This window comes from Notolepis coatsorum (genome assembly GCF_963971535.1).
Source record: "Notolepis coatsorum genome assembly, chromosome: 12".
Taxonomy (NCBI): Eukaryota; Metazoa; Chordata; class Actinopteri; order Aulopiformes; family Paralepididae; genus Notolepis; species Notolepis coatsorum.
The window spans coordinates 35,446,295-35,463,980 of NC_140176.1; the positions used below are offsets into that span (position 1 = coordinate 35,446,295).

At 42.8% G+C, this 17,686-nt stretch overlaps 1 protein-coding gene across 1 annotated transcript in view; it reads left to right on the forward strand.

Moving 5' to 3' along the window:
• The window catches only part of LOC311238552 (E3 ubiquitin-protein ligase MARCHF6-like), a 51,403-nt gene that overhangs the window by 13,437 nt on the left and 20,280 nt on the right, over positions 1 to 17,686 (forward strand). The window contains exons 3-12 of the mRNA XM_084326652.1: positions 5,440 to 5,513; positions 7,655 to 7,798; positions 9,632 to 9,704; positions 10,273 to 10,441; positions 13,270 to 13,465; positions 14,379 to 14,440; positions 14,872 to 14,904; positions 15,296 to 15,347; positions 16,127 to 16,185; positions 16,649 to 16,729. Coding sequence (XP_084182778.1) covers positions 5,440 to 5,513; positions 7,655 to 7,798; positions 9,632 to 9,704; positions 10,273 to 10,441; positions 13,270 to 13,465; positions 14,379 to 14,440; positions 14,872 to 14,904; positions 15,296 to 15,347; positions 16,127 to 16,185; positions 16,649 to 16,729 — 943 coding nt within the window. The remainder of the gene's footprint in view (positions 1 to 5,439; positions 5,514 to 7,654; positions 7,799 to 9,631; positions 9,705 to 10,272; positions 10,442 to 13,269; positions 13,466 to 14,378; positions 14,441 to 14,871; positions 14,905 to 15,295; positions 15,348 to 16,126; positions 16,186 to 16,648; positions 16,730 to 17,686) is intronic.

Sequence of the window (17,686 nt, forward strand, 5' to 3'; positions counted from 1 at the left end):
AATATGCGATCCATTTCCAGGTTGTATAATAGTATATACGTCCAAATCATGTTGTTTATCGAGTTATTGGTAACGGATTGCTATCCGTTGTGTCTAGCTCGAGTCCTGGGACTATTACCGAGTGATCGGACCGAATTGAAATGAGCACCAGCTTCCATTTCCTGTTTCCGCTCTGGGCGATCCGCCGATCGGCCACCAGATGGCGCTCTTGAACCGTTGGAGAGTTGAGAGGGGCTCAACAGTATATCTCAAGTCTCCGGGGGAGAAATATGATTTCGATCACAGATTTTTGAAATATTGATATCAAAGACGTGGTACGGCGTCTTTGGCAGAATGAGCATGGCGGGGAAAGACTTGGTACGGCGTTTTTGGCGACCATAGTGTTAAGGATAGAGTTTACTGACAGAACGACATGTTGCAACACGGGGAGACTTAGGTTACAGCAGTGGTCCTGTAGCCTAGATCTCTGTAGAACGGCGAGCTAAGTATTATTTATACACGAGAGAGTAGACGCAACTAAGTGCAGCATTGACGTACAGACTATGAGTTATAGATGTGATGCAGACTATGAGAAGGCTGTGTGGACAGAAGGGCTACATGGATGTGAGGGAGGGAGAGAGAGAGAAAGTGTATGCATATGTGAATATGGTATGTCGACCGAAGGCTACGTGGATGTGTGTGAGAGAGAGAGATATAGATACTATAGATATAGGGCGGCTACGTGGTGCAGTGGGCAAGGCGCTCACCACGAATACTGGAGACGCTGGGTTCGCCTGTTCGAGCCCAGCGCTCCACATTGCTTTCAGTTTAGCTGGTCGTCCACACTAATACACATTGGCAGTATTAGGGGGTGGGAAACTGATGGGTGGGGATCGGGCGTTGTGGACAGCGACTCCTACAGGTCGGTTGGTGCGCCTGCACAGTAGAATCAGGAAGCGATGGGGGCGGCGCCCCTCCAAAGCGCAGACCCCTGACGCTGAAAGATCACGGCGCGCAGGTGAAAAGATGCGACTGCTGTTACCTCGAGTATCGGAGGGGACTCGTGCTATGTATGACTTACCGGTAGTCCACATTGCAGCCGGCTTGTGGGAGGCATGAAACAGCGTTCGAGACAGGGGAGGGTTGAATTGGACGAAAAATAGAAAATGGGAGAAAAAGTGGATAAAAAAAAAAAGATACTATAGATATATACTATAGATAGATACTGTAGATACTAGAGACAGACAGACAAACAGAGAGAGTTGTGTTGGTATTATTTCCCTGTCGCCTACCTATATTGATATGGGGGGGGGGGGGGGTGATTCTTGATACATATATTTATTTCTAAGTTGATTGGAAGCACAGTTCTCCAGTGCGCTGTAGGCAGACAGACCATGGTTTTGGACAACTCTGCAAGCAGCACTTCTGGGTGGCAAGTAGGGGTGTAACAATGCATCGATTAATCGAAATGCATCGATTCTAATGTGACTATTCAACTGCATCGATTTGAAAATGTTAGAATCGATCATAATCGAAATAATGTTTTTCTTTTGGTGTGTATTGTTTTTATTGACCTATAGTCCATTCATGCTGAGTGAATCAGTTCCCCCAGCCACATTTGTGTATTCAAAATTTTTTGGGGAATTAACTGATAGAACATGTATCGAATAGAATTGTGGTCAAATGAAGAGAATTCATGATGCATTGAATCGTTGCCTGAATAATCGTAATCGAAATGAATCGTTGTGAGGTCGCATCGTTACACTCCTAGTGGCAAGCGATCAATGCTGCCGAAATCTTTTATTATTATAATTATTTTAAACACATGGTGGCGCTGGTGCGTTGTCATAGTGGCGCTGCGCCCCTCTATACCACTTTTTAGGGAAAGATCTGCAGTAATACAGTGTCTTCTAACGCTCAGCCAGCCAGCCTGTACAACACTCAGCCAGCCAGCCTGTACAACACTCAGCCAGCCAGCTAGCCTGTACAACACTCAGCCAGCCAGCCTGTACAACACTCAGCCAGCCAGCCTGTACAACACTCAGCCAGCCAGCCAGCCTGTACAACACTCAGCCAGCCAGCCAGCCTGTACAACACTCAGCCAGCCAGCCAGCCTGTACAACACTCAGCCAGCCAGCCTGTACAACACTCAGCCAGCCAGCCTGTACAACACTCAGCCAGCCAGCCTGTACAACACTCAGCCAGCCAGCCAGCCTGTACAACACTCAGCCAGCCAGCCTGTACAACACTCAGCCAGCCAGCCTGTACAACACTCAGCCAGCCAGCCTGTACAACACTCAGCCAGCCAGCCTGTACAACACTCAGCCAGCCAGCCAGCGCCTGTGTGAAGGTTTTGTAGTGAGTTCTAGGGGTGTCACTATACTAAAGAGCTCAGAGAGCTACTGAGATTATATGTCGGAGTTCCCATTCGTTATGGAAAACCTGGAAACTCAGAGACTAGATTTACAGTCGTGGAAAACCTGGGAAAATTACTAAAATGACCAAATATCCTGGAAAATAAATTGATGTTGTCCTGGTAATTATTTATTGTATTTTAAATCACTCGGATCACTTATGTAAACCTAGGGGTGTATTTAAACTCAACTGTTGGGTAGGATTATAGCAGCGCTGCCTAATTTGTGGCCCACGCTCCCTTTGTTTTGGTCCACCATGGCATTTGACAAGCTCATGCTTATTCTCCTTATTTTTAAAGTGCTGTAAAATCCTGACCATAATGATTACAAAACGTACATTTTGTGCAGCTAGAAAGTACATCTGAGTTTTACAGCGCAATGTACAGCACAGTTATACTCCCTATTAAACTATGTACGTCATTCACAAGGAATTGTTGGCACACAGGAGTTGTTGCTTTGATTGATTGATTGAAAAGTTTATTAACAGATTGCAGCATGGGAGGTTGGGGGGGGGGGGTTGGGTAGGGACACACACACACACTGTACACTGTACACTGTACATTGGAATACTGACAAAGCCATACTTGGTCATTTACTGTACAACTGGGTTAGGCCAGTTTCGAAATGCAGTCTCCCGTAGGTGTTCTTTGAGAGTGTTTTTGAACACTTTACAGCTTTGGGTAGGGCGTTCCACATTGATGTGGCATAATTGCGAAATGTGTTTAGTCCCTTGTTTGAGCCGAATCTGGGTTTAACATGATTTATGGAGCTCCCTCTGGTGTTGTGATCGTGGTATTCACTGACCTTTGGGAAGTATTTTGACATGTACATGGGTCAAGTCAAGTCAAGTCAAGAGTTTTATTTGTCACGGCATACAAGTATACAATGAAATGTGGGTGGTCTTGCCTTGGGTACCTTGGGTACCTTGGTCGTGTAGTGTATCTTGTAGACCAGGCCCAGTGCAAGTTGCTGTACTCTGTCGTCTACTCTAAGCTAACGACGAGGACCTTATTGTACACTGCAGTGATGGGTGTCACCTGTAATGAACCTGAGAGACAGTTCATCATTAACCCTGCATCATTGCAAAAGGAGGAATAAAACTGGGGTTAAATGTGTTGATACTAGGCCTACCGGTAAATTATATGACGGATATGATATCTAAGGCTGTCAAAGTTAACGCGGTATTAACACGTTATCGCCCGATTCTATTAACGCCACTATTTTTTTAACTCATGATTCACTTTTAAGAATTTTTTTTAATTATTATTTAAAAAAAAAATGTGTTGCTAGACTTCACTCAGGTGTATTATTGATGCTCTCATTGATACTATGTTTGTTTCTGAAGTGTTCGTGTGTGTGTGTGAGATGTATAGAGAGAGAGAGAGAGAGGGGGGGGGGTGAGAGAGATGAGGAAGGGGCAAGAGAGAAAGAGAGCTGGGAGAGTGTGTGTGTGAGAGAGAGAGGGGGGTGTGTGATTACTCAGCCCTTGTCTGGGTGAATGTAACAAGTTCCTAACGTTTTCTTTCCCCTATTATTTCATGCACACTTTATTCATTGTTTTAAATTATTATTTTCTTTTAAGTTATTTTGTGCATCACTCTGTTTTTAATTTGATGCAAATTTGCAATGCATGAGGGTCATCCTTTTGTGTTAAATGCTGCATAAAGCAAGCATTTGTTGACTCATGTTGATAAGAGTATTAAAATTTGGAACTTGAAAAAGATCCGTTTAAGGTTGATACATTTTTTTTAATGAGATTAATTTGCGATTAATCGCGAGTTAACTATGGACAATCCTTAGGTCGAATCGCATCGATCGAATCGTGGTCAAATGAAGAGAACGATGCATTGAATCGTTGCCTGAAGAATCGTAATAGAATCGTTGTGGGGTCAAATATTTACACCCCTATATCATATCGATAATATGAAGTGTTGTCCTGGATTGTCAAGAAAAATTTGTGGAAATGTCCTGGAAAGGTTCAGTGTCGTGAAATTGGTATTAAATTTAGCTCCAAGTTGTATTAAAAATGTCTTAACATCTTAAATTGAAATGGTTGAAACCTGCAGATACCCTGAATGAAAATGAGCCTTAAACATTATGCTAGTAGCAGGGCGGCTACGTGGCGTAGTGGGCAAGGCGCTCGCCTGTTCGAGCCCAGCGCTCCACATTGCTTTCAGTTTAGCTGGTCGTTCGTACTAATACACATTGGCCGTATTAGGGGGTGGGAAACTGATGGGTGGGGATCGGGCGTTGTGGACAGCGACTCCTACAGGTCTGTTGGTGCGCCTGCGCAGTAGAATCAGGAAGTGTCGGGGGTAGCGTGAGCCTCCCACGCGTTACTCCTCGGCACTGAGAGATCGAGCCGCGCAGGTGAAAAGATGCGACTGCTGTTACCTCAAGTACCGGAGGGGACTTGTGCTATGTATGACTTAGTCCACATTGCAGCCGGCTTGTGGGAGGCAAGAAACAGCGTTCGTGACAGGGGTTGAATTGGATGATACGAAATTGGGATGGGAGAAAATATAGAAAATGGGAGAAAAAGTGGATCAAAAAAAATCATTATGCTAGTAGCAGTAGGCATTCCACACAGAAAATAAATTAGCGATACCGTTTGAAATGTCGATGCTCTGTATTGAATAAAACATCTTTCGCAGATTTTTTTAATTCTGAGTTGAGATGGTTTCACCCCTGGTGAGCTGACAAAATTAGCCTTAAACACTATGCTAGTAGCAGTAGGCATTCCACACAGAAAATAAATTAGCGATACCGTTTGAAATGTCGATGCTCTGTATTGAATAAAACATCTTTCGCAGATTTTTTTAATTCTGAGTTGAGATGGTTTCACCCCTGGTGAGCTGACAAAATTAGCCTTAAACACTATGCTAGTAGCAGTAGGCATTCCACACAGAAAATAAATGATCGATACAGTTTGCAATATCGATGCACTGTATTGAATAAAACACCTTTCTCTGATCTTTGATTCTGCATTGAGATGGTTTCACCGCCGTCCAGTTCTACTTCTCACCCTGTCCCCGTTGTCTTGCAGCTTGGTGCAGTGGCTGAAGCACAGCAGGAAGGAGTACTGTGAATTATGCAAGCACAGATTTGCTTTCACGCCAAGTAAGTACCTGCTGTTACGCTGACCGGTCAAGCGCTTCACTATTATTCAACAGCGTCAGGTCCCCACAGTTCACTGTCTGGGAGGGGATGCTTTCAACAAGGCAGCGCAGACGGAAGGTAAAAGTGCTGTAAGTGCCGTCACTGATATATAGTGTGTTTGGTCAGTAACATGGCTCTCCCAGTCCCTCCGACTCGGCAGTAAACGGAGAATAAATGTTCTGGTATCCCTTCCCACTTTATCCAATCAGGAGAGAGAACCCTATATATTTTTACTCATTTCAAGAAATCTTGCCAAGCCAAATTTGCTTACTGCACTGGTAGATTATTCTACTTGTTTCAAGAACACATTTGCTTAAAACTAGTTTTTATTTCTTATTTTTGTTAGACCATTTCTCTCCTGATTGGATAAAGTGGGAACGGGATACCAGAAAATTTATTTTGTGTTTACTGCAGAGCAGGAGGGACTGGGAGACCCATGTTACTGACCAGACCACTTATTTCAACAAAAGAAAATATCACTTACAGCACCTTTTTTTAAAGGTAGTTTCTTTGGGGGGGAAACTAACCTTTGAAAAGTCTAAATAAAGTATAGTATCTGTTTAGTACTGAATACATAAAGTGTTACAAGAGAACAACTGGATCCCTGGAGCGCTGTTTGAAACTAGAAATTATCTGATTGACTGTAGGGCTGGGCGATTAATCGATTTTATCGATTAATTTGAATTCATGATTTAGGACGATCTTTTAAAATGAAAACGATTTTCACAACAACAACAAAAAATTCAAGAGTCACCTTTTATTTTACAAAAAGTGATGTTTGGTGAAAGTTAGATTTGCACTTTATTAATCCCAATAGGGAAATTCATTCTTGTTTGATGATCAAGAGGCACTGTTTATTTGTTTTAAGTGAAGTTTGGTGAAAAAGCAAGTTATTGCACTATTAATCCCAATAGGTAAATCGGATGTGGTGTGAAAAAAAACTCCAGACTCAGGCTGCAGTAGTTCCGTCAATCTAGATCCAATCTCGAAAATGATTGTGGATCATTGTAGCCAATGAGTGTGGCTTACCAATGAAACACCACATGGGGATGTATGAATCTAAAAAAAAAAAAAAAACTAACAAGCGAAAACAGGAAGAGAAAAACAGCCGAATGAATTGAAGTCTATGAGAAAACTGAGTTTTTCTTTGTACACAGTTTACCAAAATCACTCCTAATCACTCATTTCTGAATGGATCTTTATGAAATTTGGATATGTACTACATAAGGCTTCAGGCTATGGCTCCGTCTGGATTTGTAAGCCATACCACCTTCTGGGGAAATACTACCTCTGGACTACTAACTACTACAGAAAAACTTGAGTAACAAGTTTTTCTACAACTCAAGTTCAGACCTATGTTACTCTATTACGTTAGCACTAAAAGTGAAATATCTTTCTGGAATCAGAAACTTCAGAACGTCATCTTTCAAAAGAGACCAGGCTCTGCTATAACCTATAAGTATAAACTATGTTGTTTTGGTTTGCAAAAAAAGTATGCAGTCCTCAAGTTCAAGTAAAAAAAATTGCCACTTTTCTCCCCGCTTGATAAGCGGTTTTAATTAAAGTCTGCAATTTTTAGGATTGCAGTTGACAGACTCCCCCGATGATATATAATGCACATTTGCACAGGATGGGTGCTATGTGATATTTCCAGTTGAGCTTGTCATCATCAGGAGAACACCGGGACACCTCGTCCGAGGGGCAGGTCGTTTTGCTACGTACACGTCCTCGGGGAGAGTGACTGTGTCGGGTTTGTTCTTGGTGCTGCGTTCTGAAGCAGTTCGACATTGATTGATTGATTGATTGAAAATTGTATTAACAGATTGCAGAATGGGTACAATACAGTACAGCTCAATACACACAATTGTTAAGGGGATGCAGACCAGAGAAAGACTTTCGTCTTGTTTACATCAGGGTCCCCCTCCCCCATTTTCAATTCATGATACATGAAGAAGCCGTCGCCTTGCAGTGGAGAGGAATGGGGTTATTAATAGGATTAAACAGGAAGGCATCACATCGGCTATCATACAGTTTCTCTCTCTCTCTTTATCTTCATTTTCCCCCTTCCTCCCTCTCTTCTCTCTCTCTCTCTCTCTCTCCAGTCTACTCTCCAGACATGCCGTCTCGTCTTCCCATCCAGGACATCTGTGCGGGGCTGCTAACCAGTGTGGGGACGGCCATCCGCTACTGGTTCCACTACACACTGGTGGCCTTTGCATGGCTGGGGGTGGTTCCTCTCACTGCATGTGAGTGGTGCACACACACACACACGCACGCACGCACACACACACATAATGCGCACACAATAATGCGCACAGTAAGGATTTAGAAAACATTTAAAATAGACGACCGGGCCATACGCTATAAAAGCCCAATGTGTGTGTATTATGTACAGGCTGAATGAAGAGGAAAGTTGCCCCGCACGCTCATAATCCTCACAGCGGTTTAGTAGCACAAGGCTTATTCACAACCTTTCAACGCCATGTCCTTTCTTCTGATTGGAATGACGTTAGTTGTAATTCACACATACACACACTCAATGCACATTATTTACATTCTTTGGATCCAGTAACACATTTACCAGGAGGTAGCCACATCGGCACGCATTCTCGGCTCGACGCGGTGAATCAAAGTGAACGTAGCTTTGCGTCAGCAGCCAATAATACTGTGTGTTCCCAGCTTGTGTTGATCTGCGTTTGATGCTCAGTGAGAGAACGTGAGAGAAGCCGGCTGGACCCTGCTTACTGCTCACTAGTGACGCACTGACAGACCGATGACACACGCCCACCCCACCTCCCCATACTGCTCTCCTCTGGATCTGTGGAGGTGGCAGTAATGCGTTATTTTTTTTCCGTAGCCGCATTTTGCGGAGACGCTCTCTGATTGGCCACTGACATGTGCGCCCAATCGCGTGACGAGCTGTGTCTTTGCCCATTTCCGGGTCTAACAGCCTGCAAACTACCTAACGCCTAGTTTATCACTGGTTAAGATTAGGCGACTCTTTCGAAGTTGGTTAAGGTTAGAGTTTGGAATCAGGGCTGGTGTTCTATCGCCCTGCTCTAAAGATAAACTCTAACCTTAACCAACTTCGAAAGAGCGCCTAAGCTTAACCAGTGTAGAAACAGGCGTCACACGATTGGGTGCACATGTCACATGAAGTGGCCAATCAGAGAGCGTCTCCGCAAAATGCGGCTACGGAAAAAAATAACGCGGCAGTAATGCATCCTTTAAAAAATATATATACATTTTTTCTCCATGCTATAGTTTGTGAACTTGGCCAATCAGCTACGCCGGATCACATCATCATTTTCACTTAAGTTGTTTATAAACCTAACCCTTACCTTAACCCTTACATTAACCCTAGCCTTAACCTGGTATTTCGATTATATTATATTATATTAAAATGTATTGTACTCATCATACAGTACAACAAAAAGCTCGGCATCCAACCAGAGTGCAAATGTAACAGTAAAGTGCAACAGTAATATACAATGTACAGGTGATTAAACTGGGTACAAAATATACAAATTAGTACTACTGGGCAATAGTGTGTATGCACTGTATCGGATGTATGCACAAAGTTGTAGTATTAATATGTACAGTGATCAGCTTCACCCAGATCAGATCTTAATGCGTCTTGGGTGCGTTCACACCTGTACTTAGAGCTGGCTGCTTCACCCAGATCAGATCTTAATGCGTCTTGGGTGCGTTCACACCTGTACTTAGAGCTGGCTGCTTTACCCAGATCAGATCTTAATGCGTCTTGGGTGCGTTCACACCTGTACTTAGAGCTGGCTGCTTCACCCAGATCAGATCTTAAATATCGGGTGGAAACTGTATCCTCAACCACTCCAGTGGAGTTGATCCCCTGGCCGACACTGTGTAGTGTGTGTGTGTAGTGTGTAGTGTGTGTGTGTGTAGCCGGGCGTTGCTGAGAAAGTACAGCACTATTGTTTTCAGTCCACCTTCCCTGCACAAATGAAAGTTTTCAAAAGCAAGGTCAGGGTATTCAGACTGTACCGGGGCAACAGGATGAGTAATCTGACCTACATGTCCTGTCCTTGTTGCTCTGTCCTCAGGTCGCATTTACAAGTGTCTGTTTACCGGCTCTGTGAGCTCGCTCCTGACGCTGCCATTGGACATGCTCTCTACGTGAGTAATGATGTCATCCTCTCAGCCTCCAACACTGTAACCAGCTCTGTAACCAACTCTGTAACCAACAAGGACACACATGTACGTTCTGACACACTTTAAGCTGCTTCAGCTTTTTGCAGGAGTTTGTCGTTTGGCTTGAAGTCTACTGAGAATCTTCTGAGCAACCAGGCAATTTTCATAGTCAAGTGTTTTGTCAAAAACCATACAAAGGATTGCATGTATGAACATGTTACCTGTTACCTATCCACTTCGTGCCTAGTGGCACATAAGGCCTTCACAGAGCGTTTCCACTTCTCCCGGTCAGCTGCCGTTGTTCTTGCTTCAGGCCATGAGCTCCACCTTGCCTGTATGAAAATACCTTGTATATAAGTCTCGGAGGTAAAGTCATTTTGGTAGGGTGAGTTTGTTTAAAAGTTGTAGAGGGGCGGGCCTGGTGAAATCTGAAGTGGGTGTATATGTGCGGCATGACAGCCTGCGCTGTCACTATATATATAAATGAAACATACAAGTAAAATCTAGCCACTAATACATTCACACTTGTGTCTGTGTCTGTCCTGTCCCACAGAGAGAACCTGCTGGCAGACTGTCTGCAGGGCTGTTTCGTGGTCACCTGCACCCTGTGTGCGTTCATCAGCCTGGTGTGGCTCAGAGAACAGATAGTGCACGGTGGCGCCCCCCAGTGGCTGGAGCAGCACCAGGCCCAGCCAGCCAACGCAGCCGCGCAGCCCAACGAGGTACAGTGGTGTCCTGTGCACTGACTCTCTGCGCTGATTGGTCAAGACTTAATTGTCCGCATGAATGAATGAAAACTTTATTTAACAGATTGCAGAATGGGTACAATACAGTACGGCTCAATACATACAATTGTAAAGGGGGATGCAGACCAGAGAAAGATGTTTGTCTTGTTTACATCAGGGTCCCCCATTTTCAATTCATAGTGACATTTATGACATACACAACATACATGACATCATGACATTTATGGCATAGGGACATACATGACATACAGGTATATAGTACTAGTATATAGTACTAGCATCTAGAGAGAGAGAGCAAGAGGGGGAGAGAGAGAGAGAGAAAGTGAGGGACAGATAAACGGTGAAATAGAGAGAATGCTTTGGCCTTTTCTACATCACAGTTCAAGAAGTGTTTTGCAATGTTTTCATCAGACACATTCATATCACGATGAAGGTAAATATAGTATGTAGTGTGCAGCCTTAGTGTCTGGTAAATGTATATTGAAGGTAAATATAGTATGTAGTGTGCAGCCTTAGTGTCTGGTAAATGTATATTGAAGGTAACGGAACGTAGACCAATCTCAGTCACTCTTATTGTCTGGGACCAAATTCGGTCACGCCCCATTCCCAGTAAAAAGTGGGAATCTCTAGAATGTGTTTTGGGCGACAGTGTTTACGGAAGTACGGGGGTAGCCTCTCAAGTTGACGATACACAACACTTTCTGTTGTCAGTAGATGGCAGCATTGGTTTAAAATTAAAAGGTGAAAATGTTGAAAACTACAACATGAATACAATTCCCAAGACCTTTAGCACAGGTCACTGGGACACGTCTATTATTTGACGCGATCTGAACAGCGTTAAACTATTAACGGGACCAGAGTACAGTGATCGAGAATGGTCACCCAATTATCTTAACAAAAGTGCATCATTAGCATTATGTTTGTTGTCTAAACGGGAACATAATGGTACAATTTAAGATTTGAATGTTATCCGCATATAAAGGACAAATAAAACATTGTTAATTTGTAAGAAACCTCAATGAAAACGGCACAGGGTAAGTTATATTCGCTATTGTTATGAAAATGTGATAGAATCTTATAAAAATGTGGACGCATTTGGTCACCATGATGTTAGTGTGCAGCCTTAGTTTCTGGTAAATGTATATTGTTGCTGTAGTTGTAAAGAATAGCATAGCATGCACACACAGTTGTCTCTCCATTTCTACACTTTTGGGAACAATACCACATTTATTTTGTCCTTTCAAGAATGTCCTGTCCTGACATCTCTGCCCTCTACTGTCCCCTCTGCCCTCTACTGTCCCCTCTGCCCTCTACTGTCCCCTCTGTCCTCTACTGTCCCCTCTGTCCTCTACTGTCTCCTCTGTCCTCTACTGTCTCCTCTGTCCTCTACTGTCTCCTCTGTCCTCTACTGTCTCCTCTGTCCTCTACTGTCTCCTCTGTGCTGACACCTCTGTCTCCTCTGTCCTCTACTGTCTCCTCTGTCCTTTACTGTCTCATCCCTCCTCTACTGTCTCCTCTGTCCTCTACTGTCTCCTCTGTGCTGACACCTCTGTCTCCTCTGTGCTGACACCTCTGTCTCCTCTACTGTCTCCTCTGTCCTCTACTGTCTCCTCTGTCCTCTACTGTCTCTGTCCTTTACTGTCTCATCTGTCCTCTACTGTCTCCTCTGTGCTGACACCTCTGTCTCCTCTGTCCTCTACTGTCTCCTCTGTCCTCTACTGTCTCCTCTGTCCTTTACTGTCTCATCTGTCCTCTACTGTCTCCTCTGTCCTCTACTGTCTCCTCTGTCCTCTACTGTCTCCTCTGTCCTCTACTGTCTCCTCTGTCCTCTACTGTCTCCTCTGTCCTCTACTGTCTCCTCTGTCCTCTACTGTCTCCTCTGTCCTGACACCTCTGTCTCCTCTGTCCTCTACTGTCTCCTCTGTCCTCTACTGTCTCCTCTGTCCTCTACTGTCTCCTCTGTCCTCTACTGTCTCCTCTGTCCTCTACTGTCTCCTCTGTCCTCTACTGTCTCCTCTGTCCTCTACTGTCTCCTCTGTCCTCTACTGTCTCCTCTGTCCTCTACTGTCTCCTCTGTGCTGTCTCCTCTGTCCTCTACTGTCTCCTGTCTCCTCTGTCCTCTACTGTCTCCTCTGTCCTCTACTGTCTCCTCTGTCCTCTACTGTCTCCTCTGTGCTGACACCTCTGTCTCCTCTGTCCTCTACTGTCTCATCTGTGCTGACACCTCTGTCTCCTCTGTCCTCTACTGTCTCCTCTGTCCTCTACTGTCTCCTCTGTCCTCTACTGTCTCCTCTGTGCTGACACCTCTGTCTCCTCTGTCCTCTACTGTCTCCTCTGTCCTCTACTGTCTCCTCTGTCCTCTACTGTCTCCTCTGTGCTGTCTCCTCTGTCCTCTACTGTCTCCTCTGTCCTCTACTGTCTCCTCTGTCCTCTACTGTCTCCTCTGTCCTCTACTGTCTCCTCTGTGCTGTCTCCTCTGTCCTCTACTGTCTCCTCTGTCCTCTACTGTCTCCTCTGTGCTGTCTCCTCTGTCCTCTACTGTCTCCTCTGTCCTCTACTGTCTCCTCTGTCCTCTACTGTCTCCTCTGTCCTCTACTGTCTCCTCTGTCCTCTACTGTCTCCTCTGTCCTCTACTGTCTCCTCTGTGCTGACACCTCTGTCTCCTCTGTCCTCTACTGTCTCATCTCTACTGTCTCCTCTGTCCTGTCTCCTCTGTCCTATCCTGACACATCTGTCCTATCCGGTGACACCTCTGTTTTATCTTGACACCTCTGCCCTGTCCCCTCACCCCCCCCCCCCCCCAGGCACAGGGAGGTGGTCAGGGAGCAGCTGATGACCCCCCCGTGGCCCTGGTGCCCCCCGCTGACCCTCCTGCCCAGAACGAGGCTGATCCCGAGCCCCCCGATGCCCCCCCAGACCAGGGAGACGACCCGGAGCTGGACAACGAGGAAGAGGAGGGTGCAGTGCCTGAAGATGCAGATGCTAACAATGGAGCACAAGGTAGGGGGTGGGAGAGGAGACGGAAGCAGGGATGCACGGTACCGATAATAATACATTTTCTGTTATGGCCGATGAAGGATATTTACACTGATATTGATATGTTGTGGTATATATATATATATATATAAGTTCCTACAGTAATCCAATTGTGTACACATTGAAAGCACAGACGCATGAAAACACTGTCAAATGTAAAATAATCTGTCTTTATTTCGGTTTACCCAAAACAAAACCATGTAAAAAGTCACGCACAAAAGGTAATCACTGGTCGATCACATCTGCTCAGTTCTGCTCATCGAACCGTTGCAGATAAATCTTTAAAAAATAACAGATTTCTGCCTCTCCTGAATACCGTTATGGTCGCAGATGTATAGTGCATCACTAGATGGTGCTCTTGTCAGCATGGATATGGATATACCGGTAGTTCAAACGGTTATTAAACAGATGAATCGAGACCTATTTATTAATGTTTCTCACTTACCCCCAAAACATAATTTCTATTGTAAGATAAGATATTCCTTTATTAATCCCCTTGGGGAAATGTGCGCATCATAGCAGCATGGGCAGGGTAATAGTAGAAAGACATAAATATAGGAAATAAAATTAGATCTGAATATAGAAATATGAGGGGGGAAAAACTGTGTAAACAATATAATTAACTCTGAATAGCAATGTTAAGGAATTGCTCATTTCATTTCCACCAGAGAAGGGTGTCTGGAGTGTCATGTCATGTTGTAGGTATTTTCCGAGGTAGCTAGAAGCATCACGTGACGTCCTGTCAGCAGGACTGAAGTACTGAGCTGAAGCAGAACCTTGTTGCTGCTGGTATTGTGGTGGTCTATCTGTCAAAGAGGTTATTGTTGCTTACGTAGTGATTTCTGGAGGTTAAAATAAACCTGCATTTCTGTCGTAGACGATATGAACTGGAACGCTCTGGAGTGGGACCGGGCAGCTGAGGAACTGACCTGGGAGAGAGTGAGTCTAAACCACTTTAACCAAAACACATTTACCGGTACATTAGTTTACATACAGAAAACCACTTTAACCTAAACACATTTACATTAGTCTGACAGGAAACCACTTTAACCAAAACACATTTACATTAGTTTACATACAGAAAACAACTTTAACAAACACATTTACATTAATTTACATACAGAAAACCACTTTAACCAAAACTCATTTACACGAGTTTACATGGAGTCGTTTAGCGGAGCTCACCTGGGAGAGAGTATGTCTGACACAAAACCACTTTAACCAAAACAACATGTACATCATTACATGGAGTCGTTTAGCAGACACTTTCATCCAAAGCCACTTACAAAGCAACTCCTGCATAATAGATGCCCCGCACTATCGCTTTCTGATTCTCATACCATACTGTTTTGTCTGTGTCGTTCTCCCAGATGCTTGGCCTCGATGGCTCACTCGTGTTCTTGGTAAGTGTCTTCTGTATTCAAAAGTGCTTTCATGGAGGTATTCAAAAGTGCTTTTATGGAGGTGTTTTTGTATATTATTATGCAAATTATTATGTCAGTCTGGGGAGGGTGTAGACTACTGCATGCCTCTGTCGGTCTGGGGAGTTTGTAGACTACCACATGTCTCCTCTGTCGGTCTGGGGAGTTTGTAGACTACCACATGCCTCCTCTGATACATGTGGAGTCACCAGCCACTTATTTGAACCTGACAGCTAGGAGTTTCATTGGGAGATGAAATCAACTAATCAATTAGTGGACTACGTGCAATGACCATTAGTGGACCGAGGGTTTGTTTAGTGGAGGACTGTCTGGTCTGTGACGTTGCGTTTCCTTTGTCCTTCTCGTCTTCCAGGAGCACGTCTTCTGGGTCGTGTCTCTGAACACACTCTTCATCCTGGTCTTTGGTGAGTGAACCGATGTGACGGTGTACATTGTCATGGCGAGAGCATCAAAGAACATCTCCTCTTGCTTTATTTACATTTGTTTATTTTGACAGGGACAATGCACAATAAATATATTGCAGAAGATATTTATTGTGCATTGTTATTTCTGGGAAACACAATTTTAGATGAAGCTCATTTCCATCTGTCGTCCCTTATATTATTTATAATTTGGTGATCTAACATAGAATATTACATAATTGTTAATCCCTACGCAAAAAAGAAACCCCTACACAAAAGATTTTGATATATTTATAACCAAATTGTCATCTCATACATTTTTTTTTTACATATAACTATAAACTAATCTTCATCCATTATATTTTTTTAGATGTAACTATAAACAAATGTTCATCCTTTATGTTATTTATTTATTTATTTATTTATTTATTTATTTATTTATTTATTTATTTATTTATTTATTTATTTATTCATTTATTTATTTATTTATTTATTTATTTATTTATTGATCTAACGTAGAATATTACACAATAGTTAATCCATACACCCAAAAAAAATCCATACACAAAGAAATAAATATATTGCAGAAGATATCACTATAAACACATTTTCATCCATTATATATTCTTTATAATTTGTTGATTTAATGTAGAATATTACACAATAGTTAATCCCTATATTTTTTGTTGATCTAATGTATAATATTACATAATAATATTACACCAAAAGATCCCTCTTCCAGCTGCAGTATTCTAACCTGCTCTCCTCTTCTCCTCTTTCAGCGTTCTGTCCCTATCATATTGGACACTTCTCTGTCGTGGGGCTCGGCTTTGAGGACTATGTAAGAACCAGCTTTTATCATTTAGATTACATTAGATTCAAATGTATTGTCATCATACAGCACAAGTACAGTACAATGAAAAGAAGTTTGGCATCCAACCAGAGTGCAAATGTAACACTAAAGTGCAATCGTAATTTACAATGTATAGGTGATTAAATTGGGTATAGGATATATAAATTAGTACTACTGACTCAGTAATAGTGCTAATCAGATGTATGTACAGAGTTGTAGTATTAATATGTACAGTGATACAGGTATAAAGACACTATGGTAGTAAGTATAGATATAGTATCTACAGATGTGTAAAAAGGATTATATGCAGGTATGTACAGACAGAGGTGGATATGTAGGGTAAGAATAAATATATATATAGCATTATTGTACATGCTATCATGCAGAGTTTCAGTCTCAAACGTTTGTTTTTCCAGTCGTCACGTCACTAACTCGGTTTCCTCCCGTCTAGGTCCAAGCCTCCCACTTTGAGGGCCTGATCACAACCATCGTGGGTTACATACTGCTGGCCATGACACTCATCCTCTGCCATGTATCCTTCCGCCTGCCAGCACTACTTCTTTGCGCGCTGCTGTCGTGGATAGTTCAATGAATATGGGCATTTTCAGAAGAATCCCATGATCGCCAGGGGAACAGTTCTGTCTATTTCTGTCCATTATTGTAAGATAAGATGAGATAAGATATTCCTTTATTGATTTTCTTGGGGAAATTCTAGCGTCATAGCAGCATGGGGGAGGGGAGGTACAGGTATGGGCAGGGCAATAGTAGAAAGACATAAATATAGGCAATAAAATGTGATTTTGAATATAGAAATACGAGGAAAATATATTTTTTTGTCTGAATATATATATATATATATAACGGTAAGAGTAAACGGTATACACACGGTGCAGTATACGCAAGGTACCCTAACTGGCATGACGTACGTCATATGTATTGTATTAGCAAACACTGCAGTATGTGAATTGGTTTTGTGTTGATGAATGGTTGGATTGGTGTGTTATTACACAGTATGTGGATGGTTTTCATGTATGCATGAGTGGGTATGTGTGTTTGTGTACATGTATACTGTAGGTGTGTGTGTGTGTGTACATGTGTACTGTAGATGTGTGTGTGTGTGTGTGTACACATGTGTACTGTAGATGTATGTGTATACTGTAGATTTTTTTTTTTGAATACTTTATTTTGACACAAATCGTATGACAAAAAAAAACATTTTAAAAGACAAGACAATAACAGTGTCAATAACGCAGGTCAAAAATGGATAAAACACAATAAAGCCAAGGCTTGTTTCCATTGTGGTCCATACATGGAACATAAAAAGGCACAGAAACACAAATGGACATGTACACTGACAGGACACATTCTAAAAAAAAATTTATAAAAACACCTAACCTGACAACTCATACAGTTAACTAATGTTAAAAGAAAATCCGCAAACCCTTAAAAGCAACTCATGATAAAAGAAATAAAAGCCAAGTTATGATAA